This window comes from Cnephaeus nilssonii, assembly GCF_951640355.1.
Source record: "Cnephaeus nilssonii genome assembly, chromosome: 12".
Lineage (NCBI taxonomy): Eukaryota > Metazoa > Chordata > Mammalia > Chiroptera > Vespertilionidae > Cnephaeus > Cnephaeus nilssonii.
The window spans coordinates 57382195-57396255 of NC_137083.1; the positions used below are offsets into that span (position 1 = coordinate 57382195).

At 45.1% G+C, this 14061-nt stretch overlaps 1 protein-coding gene across 5 annotated transcripts in view; it reads right to left on the reverse strand.

Annotated features, from left to right (window-relative positions):
- CALD1 (caldesmon 1) overlaps positions 1-14061 on the reverse strand; it is a 225148-nt gene that overhangs the window by 76635 nt on the left and 134452 nt on the right. Inside the window, exon 1 of one of the 5 annotated variants that reach the window (XM_079786322.1) lies at positions 2052-2376. The exons of the other annotated variants lie outside the window; for them this stretch is intronic. Coding sequence (XP_079642448.1) covers positions 2052-2179 — 128 coding nt within the window. The 5' untranslated portion in view covers positions 2180-2376. Of the gene's footprint in view, positions 1-2051; positions 2377-14061 lie in introns of those variants that run through there. 5 annotated transcript variants of the gene reach the window in all.

Genomic DNA, 14061 nt, shown 5'->3' on the forward strand with positions numbered 1-14061 from the left:
ATCCCCCCCCCCCCCGCCCCCGACACACACACACTCCCCATCTCTTCACTCCCATCAACCCTACCCACTCCACCCAAACTTCCTTAGAATCCAAGTTCTGCATTGAACAGTTCAGAACCGAATCTTGTTTAATGTCTCTATTTCCAACGAGGAAACCAAGGCACATGGGGTGCTCCTCATGTAGGCAATTGAGGGAGCCAAGGAATGGAGTGGACTTGTACATGATGAGTTTGGGGAACAATGAGTGGTCCGATTTGGCCAGAGGACAGGACGGTCAGAATGGGAAGAAACATTAAAGGCAGATTGTGGGGAACTTTGAATACCATATTAAGAAGAGTGAGCTGTATCCTCAAAGGTAGGAGGAGGCGGGGGGCAGCAGGGATAGGATCTGAAAAGGGAGCGAGACTGAGGCTGGGACCAGATGAGAGGCAATTGCAATTGTCCAGATGGGAGGCAGTGACTGTTGAAATTCAGAAAATGACAGAGTGAGCCGAGAAGAGTGAGAGAGACACGGAGAAAGTACAGTGATATAACCACGGAACCACAGGCATGATGGGGTGGGGAAAAAATTGGGACCAGGAGAGAGAGAGACAGAGAGAGAGAGAGAGAAAGAGAGAGAGAAAGAGAGAGAGAGAGAGAGAGAGAGAGAGAGAGAGAGAGAGAGATCTTTTCCTAGAATTCCAGGCTTTGTTGTTTACCAGCTGTGTAGCACCAGGAAAGCCTTTCATGTACCATGTGCCTCAGTTTCCTCATTGGAAATGGAGGCATTAAACAAGATCAGTGGTTTCTGAACTGTTCCATGAAGAACTAGGATTCCCAGCAAGTTCCGATGCAGTGGGTAGGGTGGGTGGATAGAGAAGGGTCCCCAGGGAGTGTGGGGGTGAGCAGTGGGGCGTGATTGGAGAGTGTAGTGGCAATGAGGAGCTCTAGATCCAAAACCACCTATTGAACAGAACATCTCCTTTTTGGAACAGAATTCCTCGTAACATTAAATTTCTAACAGAAACCCCCAAACAAACAAAAAAGCCCAACTAGTTTGATCACCACTGAATGACACAGATAACCTCTCAAATCCCTTTGAGCTGACCACAGAAACTGGTGATCCAAGAGATCTGCTAATATAGTAGATGTGGGCCTCGTTGTTAAGACCCCGTGTGTTCCTCTGTTTATTTGATTAACTGCTGCACAAATGCTGGAAACAACTGGAACAGCAATTGTCATGCTGAATCAGTGCCAAAACTCTCAAAAAATGGGGAAGATTTACTGAAAGGCCACTTGGTGTTCTTACTCTCGCGTGCGGTACCTTTTTCCAAGACACAGTAAGTTTTCCAAACCTCACAAGCGCCAGTGTGAAGAGGTACCTTGCCTACGAGTACAAAAACACGGCTTCACTGCTGACTGCTGTCAGGCTCCGGGTAAGTTGAGTTACTGCTCTGGGTTCCGTTTCCTTGTCTATAGAATAAGAGCCTTGCAGCAAACAATCCTAGAGGCCCCTTCCAGCTTCAACATTCCAGGATTTCATGATCCTAAACCTTGGAGCCTCTTATCTCAGCAATTCCCAGATCAATAGCATGTGCTCTCAATCTCTCTCTGTCACAGTCAGATGGTCAGTATATTAAGGGCTTTGGGCTGTTGACTTTAAGGATTGGGCAATGTGTGCTTTAGCCAAATCTGAGTCCTGCAAATGGATCATTCTGAGCAGAGGGCTCAGGTCTAAATTAACAGCAGATCTTCAGACACACAATGCTTTGCGGGCCAGGATCTGGAGTAGAGAAACCCTGTGCCTAGGTAAAAACCCCTGTGAAGGTCTACAAACCCCCATAAAAATGGAAACCAATCAGAACAGCTGCAAAGTTTAGACCAGAAAGTCTCATATAGTCTGAAACTTACATGCTCGCTGCCTCCCGTTGCCTGCTGATTTCTCTTTTTTTTCTCCCACTCCCACAATTAAACACAAATTTTTCTTCTACAACAGCAATTCCTTTGTAAAAAAAAAAAAGATTTAAAAAAAGAGGGAGAAAGTTAAACCAAAGAGGCGAATGAACACTCACTGGGAGAGCGCGGCCAGGCTGCGTCTTCCCTTCGAACCGGATCCCCTGAGCATGTCTGCAGCTGGAAGGGGCGGAGGTGCTGGAGGTGCTGAGACCCTCTGGCGGTCAGGGTGGGGGCCGGGCCCCATGAGGTGCCATGTTATCTGTGGTTGAAGTGCCGTGTGCAGGATGCTCCCGTGTTTTCCCTTTGTGTTAACACTTTTTGGTCTGTCCCTGTGACGAAAGTCTGGGCTTGTCCTCTGCCAAATCTACTCCTCCCCACCCTTCCCTCAGCATAGGATCATCAGAGAGCTGATTGTTATTTTTTACTGTAATCTCTCTAATAGAAGCCCATCACGTTTAGTTGGTAAAGGGCACCGATTGCTCGGAGATTTCCAAAATGTTATTACTGGGTCGTAGGGGCCAGGATCCCCAGTAGCTTTCATGATGAAGACTTTATATGATTAATTACAATGAATTATCCCAAGGTAGAGAACTGCTTAAAGGAAAAGACGCTGATCCATGTGGAAAATAGGGATCATGGTATCACTTGCACACACGATCCAATGCTGAAGAGATTAACGGAAGTCAGCCCACCGAAAAGTTCACGGGGTGCAGTTCTCAGGCCCTCATTCTGAGCTCTGTTCTCAATTAGCATTGGTGTAGGTGGCTTCCAAAGCAAACAGTTCCCACTGAGAAATCAAATCTGAGAAACTCCTCCTATCCCTTTTTTCCAGGGAAAGATGCATGATATAAAAATGCAAAGCAAAGGCAAAGGGAAGAAGAGAGACTGCCCATCAGTGATAAACTGGATTATATAGGATGTGGGGTGCTCAAGCCCCTCCGTGAAATGAGGGCGGCAGCCTGCCTAGCATATGTTGCAACAGCAGCCCAGTCTGCACCCATGGCGCCCTGCTAATGATCTTATCAGCAGCGCTGGGCAAGGGAGCCTGGTCAGCAACAGCTTGGAAAGCAACCAAATTTAAGCCCCTGAGGATGGGGTGGTGTTGGCTCTACCTGGAGATGACACTCATCTCGGCCTGAGTTATGGATACATTTCTTTATCTCTAATAAGCAATGAACAGATTGGTGCTGGGGCACCGAGCTGCTGATGGGACTGGCTTTCGGTCAAAGGAGAACAACTCAGACCTTCACAATGGAAGGTTAAGATGGTCCTTTTGGGAAATAGCTGGAGAAGCAATCAGCTTCACACATCGAGGGCCCCTTCACAGAATGCAAAACATCTTCGAGGGCTACAGCTCTGTGTCACAAACAAGGACACAGAAGCGCAGAACATTAAACCATTTGCTTCATGTTATAGAGAACTTCAGTAGCTCCTCCGTGCTCAACGTAAAGAAGTTTAATTTAATTAGGTGAAATGCTCTCTTCACTTCAACGACCTAGAAAGTTTTGGTTGTTTTCCTACTTAAATACTAGGCTGTCATCACAGTCATAATTTATAGAGTAAATACAGTTTAATGAACTTCAGAGTTAACTATTTCAAGATATCACGATGCACGTACACATTTACATATCTTTTTGATTATGTATATTGTCATTCAACATATACTGACTATGTGACGTAAAGGAGACACTCACGCTCACTGACTTGGCATGAGTTTATCGCTCCGGAGCTGAGATAGAAACATGTGTCAAGGCATTTTGCTACTCTCCTTCCTACCGAATTTTGCCCATTTCATTTTTTCCCTTCCAAAACTTCCGGGGCTTGCTGTGGCAGGCAGAATAATGTTCTCCCAAAGACATTCATGTCCTAATCCCCAGAGTTTGTGAATATGTTACTTTACATGGCCAGAGACTTTAGATGTGATGAAGTCAAAGGCTTCGAGATGGAGAATTTATCCTGGATTAATCCAGATGTGCTCAATCTAATCACACGAGTCTTCAAAGTCAGAGAACCCTCGGGAGTGGCCTGAGGGCGATAGGACTCCCGGATAGAAGAATGGCCAGAGAGATACACCCCTCGCTGGCGCTGAAGGCGGAGGAAGGGGGCCAAGAGTCCAGGAGTGTGGCAGGATCTAGAAGCTGCAAAGGCAAGGGAATGGTTCTCCCCTAGAGCCTCCAGAGAGGAATGCAGCCCCGCCCATACCTTGGTTATAGCCAGCAGACCTGTGCTGGACTTGTAACCTTTACAGCAGTGGATAACAAGTTGGTGCTGTTTGAAGTCGCCAAGGTTGCAGTGACTTGTTCCAGCAGCGATAGAAAACAAATACATTTGCTTATGGGGCTCATTTGAGCATGGGAATACACTTCATCTCCCGATCCACCCCCCACCCACTTCCAATTCTGAGGTGACAAATGTAGTTTTGGCACATTCAAAATAAGCCCATAAGATCGTGTGAAAAATTCTGTGGTTCTTTCAGGGCCGTCAGATTCCCCACCTCCCAACCTCCACCACCACCACACACACACACACTTCTTAACTCGCCACAGAGGAGGGCAAGAATTTAGTAACTTCTGCTACTATGCAGGCATTCAGGTACTAAAAGTATGCTGATGGCCAGCTGTATAAAGCCACCCACCAAGCGACTGACCAAGTCATAAGGACAGGGAGAGGGAAGTCCCAGGCACCCTTAGTTGGTCCCTTGTCATTAAGGAAATGAATACATCTGGGAAGTAGCTGTCTGCCTTTAGTTTGAGATAGCAAAACTCATAGGTGTCCAAACTCATGCTACCTGGCAGGGAACTGACATAACAAGAGTGGAGAGAGAAGCCCTAGCCGGTTTGGCTCAGTAGATAGAGCGTCAGCCTACGGATTGAGGGGTCCTGGGTTTGATTCCGGTCAAGGGCACATGCCCGGGTTGTGGGCTCCATCCCCAGTGTGGGGCGAGCAGGGGGCAGCTACCCTGGAGAGGCAGGGGATAAGAGCAGGTTGGAGTGGGCCACGGCTTCGAAGGAGCCCCTGAGGTCCACTGGCTGGGCGGAGAGGCAAGGTGAGAGAAATTAGGAAGGACATACCAGAAGGTAATTTGTGAACAGTGTTCAGATCCTGCAGAGACCGACAGGCGTATGTGCTTTCATTGTGTAGCACAGATGGGTGGGTACTCACAGTCCTGCTTCCAGAACTGTCTCTGAGAACGGAATTAATGATCATGTACTGGCACCATGAACAACTGGGCCCATCATCCTTCAGCAAGATAGGAGGTGTCACCCATATGACATTTCAGGACTGACTAAAGGGGAAACGGGCGTCTGGGCCACTCTTAAATGACTCACAGCACCCTTCATTTCTGGATATTTTGTCTAATTTCTCATCAAAGAGACTCTGAACTAGGAATGTCTGAGGGAGGTCAGTGACATAGAAAGGAATAGCTCCCGCCCCGGGGTGGTCCTTCATTAATAAAATATGATGAAAAACTAACTTTCCTTCATGGAGGTAGGCGTCTGGGCCACATGATCTGTTCCAGACTTTACCGTCTGCAGTGGTGGAGAACGGCTTCCACCTTGGAGCAATTCCCTAGGGAGAAGAGAGGTATGTGGGAAGTGCCCTCATGCACTTCACACACACACACACACACACACACACACACACACACACACACCACACGCTTACCTCCTACAGAAACGCAACTTATACCCAAAGAAAATCTACTCAACAGTTCAAGTAATTTAAAGGCATTTTGTAAAAAGGCTCTTAAGGAAAAATTTTCTTATAAAGAAATTCATAGACTTTATACTCTTAGCATGAGGCCAAAGACCTTGCCCAGACAGCTGCTCCCCATGGGCTGAACAGAGATGGAGGTGAGGGGCTAACTACATAATGGCAGGCAGAACCTCTTTCTTCCTTTCCTTGGCCCTTAATCATCTTCCTTCCACCGCTGAAGGCGTCTCCCTCCTTCCCCCTTCCCTACCTCAGGCACTGGACATAATCATCGAAACTATATTGCTTCGTGGTGTCCTGTGATATTGCTTTTCTAATGAGTCCTCCTAACAAGTCTTCTCATGAAATCCTCCTCCCTTTACCCATCTCCCTGTGCAGAAGGACAGACGCATCTCTTTCTTCTTTCCTTCCTCTCCTTCCCCATCTTCTCTGCTGTTGTCTTCGTGGTTTCACTGTGTGTTCCTTTAGGAATACGTAGTGGGCTGGGAGGGGTGAAGGAATGAATGTATGGAAAGTCATTACTTATCCCTCATCTTAGTGTTCCTGTGCCACCCCCTGTCCTTGGCTAGAGTCCTTAAGGCGTCTGTGGACAAATTCTCTGAGTCATTCTTTGCCTGGTCTTTGTCTAGGCCCGTATCATGTCTCCAGCTGCTACACTGTCCATGGTTTTGTCCCAGCATGCTCCCCCAGCAAGTCGTCTAGATAAGTGCTGTGGAGGATCCAAAGATAAGGTCAGACCTAAACGGACGTAAGTATACAAAAATTTTAATATAAGACAGCAAGTGGCCATACTCTGAAAGCAGGAGAGCTAAAGTGCTACACTTCAAAGGTGACATCCTGTTACCAAGGTGCCAGTGTTTAACCACCTCTACGCTAATTTATTCTGCTATTGAACTAGACTTCCCATTGCCGAAATAGGAATCCACTTATCTCTATTACGGCCACAGGTATGAAGTCATCCTTTAGTCTCATCTTTTCTAGGCTTGATGCCAATGCCGATTTTCCATTCTTTTAATATCAGCCTGAAATATAACAACTCTTCCAGCGAGAAACCGAAATTGGACGCAATAAAGGCTGACCAAGGGTGCCTGTGCCCGGACGAAGTCCCAGCGCTGCCCGCCACGTTCCTGTTAACACATCCTAACATCGTTTCATACTGACAACAGCGTCTCTTACAGAGATCATTCATTCATTTTTGTGCTAAATCCAGGTTTTTTTCCTACTTAATTAGTCTATTTCCAGTATTTATCTTAAAGCAACTTTTGTTGTTATTATTTGCCTTTAATAATAGAGAACATCCTACTGTTTAGCAGCCCATTTTCCCCACTCTTCCACGATACTCTGTATTGCATTTGTCGTGTCTGACTAAGCTGTTGGTAACATAAATAGAAAACTGAGGAGCACATGCCCTGATTTCAAAAAGGGAGGACAAACCTTTCAAAGAGCCCCTCCCTGAATTTCAATCCGTGGGAAGTCCAGTGATCTATTTGAGGCAACATAGAGTTCAAGTTTCTAGATTGCACTAATACTGTGCTTATATATTTTTGTCTCCCCGTAGGCTGGAGCTCTTTGAGGAGGGGGATCATATCTTACTCATCTGTGTGACCCTCTCTCACCCCTGTTAGCACAGTGCCTGGTTCAGAATAGGCCTTCTGTAATAGATGTGCTGCATCAAAGAATTAATGCAATGGATTCATGCAAATCACAGCCTTGACCAAGTTAATTTATTCTCTTCTGTGATTGAGGTTAAGTGATGTGAATGGTGGCCTTGCCTCAAGTTTTGCTGTGCCCACCATTGGAACTGTATGTCTGAGTGGTGGGTGGGCCTAGGGAGACAACTCGCAGGGGGGCCTGGGGAGTTATTTGCCTTGGCATTGGTCCCTCAGTCCAGCCACATGGCCATATGTCTGCGAAACGTAGGCTACAGAGAAGCGGAGGCTGATTTCTGAGCCTAGGCCAAGCCTCGATGTCCAGGTAACCAGGAGTCACAGAGCAGAGGAGAGAGTCTCTAGTCCTGCTTCACTACAGAGCAAGCGTAGCATGGCTTCGGAACTGTGCAGGACTGAAAGGAATGCACGGCCGCTTTGGAATCTTGAAAGATTGTATCTTTCTCAAGGGCATGAGACAGAGTGACTCAGAGGCCCAGGGTCAGGTGGGCCCCAGGGCAGTGGCACTGGAGGGTCCTGTGCAAATGACTTCATGACAGAGCGGGGGGGGGGGGGGGGGGGGTGGGCAGGGCCTCCCTGACGCAGGGGCCTAGCAGCGGGAAGCCATGGAGATGACATAGGGTGGCGGAGTGTGCCATTCGTGAGCTTGTGCGAGACAGACTCCCAGTAGCAATCAGAGGGGACTTGTTCAAAAGCATTTTTATTGGGGTTGGGGTGGCAGTCCTGCAGGAGCAGGTAGGGCTCAGAGTTATATTATTTATGGAATTACATGGGATTCTACCGATAGCCAGGGGCAGATTCTAATGGAAGACAATACGTGGGTGACGGCTGTAAGATTTCTGTACCTTTTTAAAATGAGATTTGATTTTGAAATCTCTTAAACAAACTAAAAGGAGTAAGGAAACTGTAACAAACATCACCATCCACCGTTCACAGTCACTGAGCCCTGTGTGGTCTCCTAGGCCAGCATTCCCTGCTGCCCGCCCGGGGGTAGCTGTTCTGAATCTGCTTCCTGCCCAATCCACTTTCTTTGGACGCTCCTTCCCCTCCACTGCCCCTTCCATACCTGCTCTCACCCCTGGGGGACCACCATCAATGGCACCAGAGTGTGGATTTGGCTCTAGGATGAGACGGCATGGGAGTGTGGGAGTGAGATGTCCTTTCGCCCTGTCTTGATGCTTTTGTATTTTTCATGGTGAAATGCAGGTTCCCTGATCATGATACTACCGTTCAGGCAAAAAAAAAAAAAAAGGGCATTTTTTTCCCCCTTTCCCAGGCCCAACTTTGAGTCCCAGCATTCCTTTGCTAATTCTTCCCCTTAGCCATACCCTGACCTGCGGTTATATCCCCACTGGCCATCGAACACACATCTTCAATCAGTGCAATACACCCTAACATCTACCTAAAGGGAACGTATGTTCAGGGAAAAGTTTACCGGCGTTTGCCACCATTGGAAGCTTTCTGCCCTCCCTTATGCGACAAAGGTAGTCAGTCCTTCTCTTTTTGCCAAGCTCCTTTGCTTCTCTGAACTATAGTAAGTTCTGAAAGAACCAGTATCTGGCCCCACCTCCATGAAGTCTTACTAGGTTTGATGGTATTTCTTTGTAATTTATCATCTTCGAAGGGTAGAGGAGAAGGTTTGAGCCACTCTTGTTTGCCTGCATTTGATAAATAGTTATGTTGTCATGTATGAATCGGCCCCTCCAACTAACTTGCAGTGAGCACACTCATTTCTGTTTAAACTCTTGTAACCATTACTTAGGTCTTCTGTCTAAGCTCTTTTTAAAATCTGGGTTTTTGTTGTTGTTTTTTACCAGCTGCACTATTTTCTTTTTCTGGAGAGAGAAGTTTCTCTCTTCAAGGAGTATGCCTCCCACTCCCCTCTGCCCTCCAGCTGGAAGCACATCTTCAATACAATGAAACAGAAAGAGATTCCGAGTCCCAGTCAAGACAGTGGAGTAAGTGGACACTGCACTCACCTCCTCCCATGACACACTGAAAATGACAGCGAAGTTATAAAAAACTCCACCTGGATAACCATCTGAGCAGAAGTCCCCAAACCAAGGATATAAAGAGAAAGTCACACCCAGACTGGTAGGGAGGCCCGCCCTGTGAGGCTCAGGGGCTGAGCGATGACCAAGAGGTCACCATTTCGATTCCAGGTCAGAGCACATGCCCGGGTTGTGGGCTCGATCCCCAGTAGGGGTGTGCAGGAGGCAGACGATCGGTGCTTCTCTATCATGGATGTTTCTATCTCTCTCTCCCTTTCCCTTCCCCTCTGTCTAGAATCAATAAAGACAGAAGGCTGCCGGAACCCCAGGTGTCCTCTGAAAACACCAGCACCCAAACTGTCGCTCCCAGGCACTCACCTTAGGCTCCTGCGGAGGCGGAGGGGCAGTGGCTCCAGGGGCGCCAGAGACACACAGGGAGAAACCGAGCTGTGTGACTTCGGGGTGAGGGCCGGAGGGAGAGCTGCCATCGTCGCTGTATTGAGCCGCTCTCCTGGGTGGCCACATCTGAGTCTGCATTAACTTTGTGAACTCCACTAGCTCCACCCTGAGGACTACCCGAGACCCAGCCTACCCAACCTGCACATGGCCCAGGTTCTTTCAGCAATAACAGGCCTGGGCCCGCATTGCAGTCTTTCTTAAAAAACACTCCAGGAATTCTGACAAGCACAGGGGGTGTCAGACACACACAGGGAGAAACTCAGTTGTGTGGCTTCAGGGTGAGGGCTGGAGGGACAGCTGCCATTGTCCCTAGGTTGAGCTCTCCTCCCGTGTGACCAAATATAAATCTGCACTAGGCTGATAAACTCCACTAGCTCCACCCTGAAGACTCCTTGAGACCCCACCCCACCACAAAGGGTGGCAGGCCCCAGGCAAGTGGCAGCTGGCATCAATGTACCTGCAACATTTTTTTTCTTTTTCGTTTTTTTGAAATTTATTATTTCATTATTTTTTAAATTTATCTTCATTGTTGAAAGTATGACAGGTGTCTCTTTTCTTTTCCCCCATTGAGAGAGCGGAAGGGAGAGGGAGAAACACTGATGTGAGAGAGAAACATCCATCACTTGCCTCCTGCATGCATCTCGACTAGGGATTGAACCCACAAACTGGGTATGTGCCCTGACTGGGAATCGAACCTGCCATCTTTTGGTGTACGGCACAAAACTCCAACCAACTGAGTCACACTGGCCAGGGCTATCTTGAAACTTCCGATGAGTGGCCTCAGGCCCAGAACTGGTATCAAATCTGAATCTGTATTAACTTGGTGAACACCACTCACCCAACCTGGTGACTCCATGAGACCCTGACTCACCTAACTCACATTCTGCCCAAGGCTCTGTTCAGCAGATGAGGCTTATGGAGCGCTGGCAGGAAGTGGCAGATCTCAAGGTGCCTTTGGCTTTTGCTGACCTATCCCAGGTGCAATACCCCAGCAGTTGGCCTCGGTTTACTGTGTGGCCTCTCCAACATGCATCCAGGCCCAGCAAAAGCAGCTACCAACTGCAGATTGCTTTGTAGCTCCTAACAGATAACCTCAGGCCAGTCATAGGCAGCATCTGACATTACCTGCACTGGAGTCCCTCCCAAGAGACCTAAAATGCCTGGTGACTGGCTTCAGACTCCAACAGAGCACCACTCAATTGGCTCCATAAGGGACAGACCCAAAGGGAGGTCCTGGCAGGCACCAGACACAGTTGGGGCAAATTACACTCTGTGGTGGCAGCCCCCACACAGCAGATCCTATGCTATGATTGTGGCCAATCCTCACAGCCAGCCAATCTGAGTGTCAATCCCACCCACTGAAGTGCCAACAGCAATCAAGGTTCACCTACAACAGGAAGGCACACACAAGGGAGACTCTTTAACCAGACTTATCAAGAAAAAAGAGAACCCAAATAATAAAATCAGGAATGAAAGAGGGAGAAGTAAAAATGACACCACAAAAATATGAAAGATTATAAAAATATTACCAATAATTATATGTCAACAAACTGGACAATCTGGAAGAAATGAATAAATTCTAAGACTGAATCAGGAAGAAACAGAAAATCTGAACAGACTGATTACTACCAACAAAATAGAATCTGTATTTAAAAACTCCCAATAATCAAAAGTTTTGGACTAGAATGGTTTCACAGGTGGATTTTATCAAACATCCAAAGAAGAATTAACACCTATCCTTCTCAAACTATTCCCAAAAAAAATTCAAGAGAAGGGAAAGCTCCCAAGCTCATTTTATGAGGCCACCATTATCCTGATTCCAAAAATATACAAACACACTACAAAAAAACTAAAGTTATAGGCCAATATCCCAATGAACATTGTTGCAAAAATCCTCAACAAAACATTAGCAAACCAAATACAGAAATAGATTAAAAAGATCATACACCATGATCAAGTGGGTTTTGTTTCTGGGATGCAAGGCTGGTTTAATATCTGCAATCAATTAACATGATATACCACATAAGCAAAATGAAGGATAAAAATCATATGATCATATCAAGAGAGGCAGAAAAAGCATCTGACAAAATGCAGTACCCATTTATGATAAAAACTCTAAATAAAGCGGGAATAGAGCAAACATACCCCAACATAATAAAGGCAGTATATGACAAATCCACAGATAACATTATACTCAATGGGGAAACGCTAAAAGCACTTTTCTTAAGATCAGGAACAAAAAAAGTTGTCCACTTTCACCACTTTTATTCAACATACTGTTGGAAGTCCTAGCCACTGCAATCAGACAAGAAAAAGAAATAAAAAGCATCCAAATTAGAAAAGAAGTAAAACTGTCATTATTTGCAAAGGGCATAATATGATATAGAGAAAACCCTAAAGATTTATCCAAAAAACTTTTAGAATTGATAAATGAATTCAGTAAAGTAGCAGAATACTAAATTAATATTCAGTAATTGGTTGCATTTTTATACACTAATAATAAACTACCAGAAAGAGAACTTTAAAAACAATCCCATTTATAATTGCATCCAAGAATACCTAGGGATAAATTTAACCAAGGAAATAAAAGACCTATACTCAGAATATTATAAAACATTGAAAAAAGAAACTGAAGAAGATACAATTAAATGGAAGAATATATCATGCTCATGAATAGAAAGAAAGAACATTGTTAGAATGTCTATACTGCCCAAAGCAATCTTTAGATTCAATGCAATCCTTATCAAAATACCAATGACACTTTTCACAGAAGTAGAACAAATATTCCTTAAATTTATATGGAACCATAAAAGACCCCAAATGGCCACAGTAATTTTGAGGTAGGAGAACAAAGTTGGAGGTATCATGCTATTTGATATTAAACTATACTACAAGGCTATAATAATCAAAACAGCATCATATTGGCATAAAAACATTCATAGATCAATGGAACATAATAGAGAGCCCAGAAATAAACCTACACCAATATGGTCAATTTATCTATGACAAAGGAGGCAAGAACATACAATGGGGTAAAGACAGTCTATTCAATAAATGGTGTTAAGAAAACTGGACAGATATATGCCAAAAAAAATGAAACTAGATCACCTTCTTATACCATATGTAAGAATAAATTCAAAATGGACTAAAGACTTACATGTAAGACCCAAAATCATAAAACTTCTAGAAAAAAACATAGGCAGTAAACTTTTGGACATTTCTCTGATATATCGTCTAGCGCAGGGGTGGGGGATGTTCAGCCCCGGGACATATAAAGCCTGCAAAATCATTTGGTCTGGCCCTGCCAAGGCATTAGGGTGAGTTAATTAAATGTTTGACCAAATATAGCAGGCTAATTTTTTAAAAAAATATTTTTATTGATTTCAGAGAGAAAGGGAGAGGGAGAGGGAGAGAGAGATAGAATCATCAATGATGAGAGAGAATTATCAATAGGCTGCCTCCTGCACGCCCCCTCCTATGGATTGAGCCCGCAACCCGGGCATGTACCCTGACCAGAATTGAACCCGGAACCCTTTAGTCCGCACGCAGGCCAACACTCCATCCACTGAGCCAAACTTGCTAGGGCTAATTTTTAAGTTGATATTTTTGGATGGCCCATGAATGATGTTACACATATCCAAATGGCCCTTGGCAGAAAAAAGGTTCCCCACTCCTGTTCTAGGGTGAGGCAAACAAAAGAAAAAAGAAACAAATGGGACTATATCAAACAGAAAATTTTGCACAGCAAAGGAAACCATTAACAAAACAAAAAGCCAATCTACTCAATGATGCATCTGGTAAGGGGTTAATATCCAAAGTTTATAAAGAATTCATAGGACTCAACACCCAAAAATCAAACAATCCAATTAAAAAATAAGCAGAGGACCTTAAAAGACATTTCTTCAAAAGGACCTACACATGGCCAACAGACATATAAAAGATCTTGAATTTCAGTGATTGTCAGAGAAATATAAATTAAAACAATGAGAAATCACCTCACACTTGTCAGAATGGCTATCATCAATAAATCAACAAACAGCAAGTATTGGCGAGGATGTGAAGAAAAGAGAGCGCTTATACACTCTGTGGGATTATAAATTGGTGGAGTCACTATGGAAAACAGTGTGGAGGTTCTTCAAAAATTTAAAGAAAATTATGACTCAGCAGTTCCACTTTTGGGCATATATTTGAAGAAATCCAAAACACTAATTTGAAAAGATATATGCTCCCCTCTGTTGATTGCAGCATCATTTACAATAAACAAGATATGGAAGTAACCCAGGTGCCCATCAATA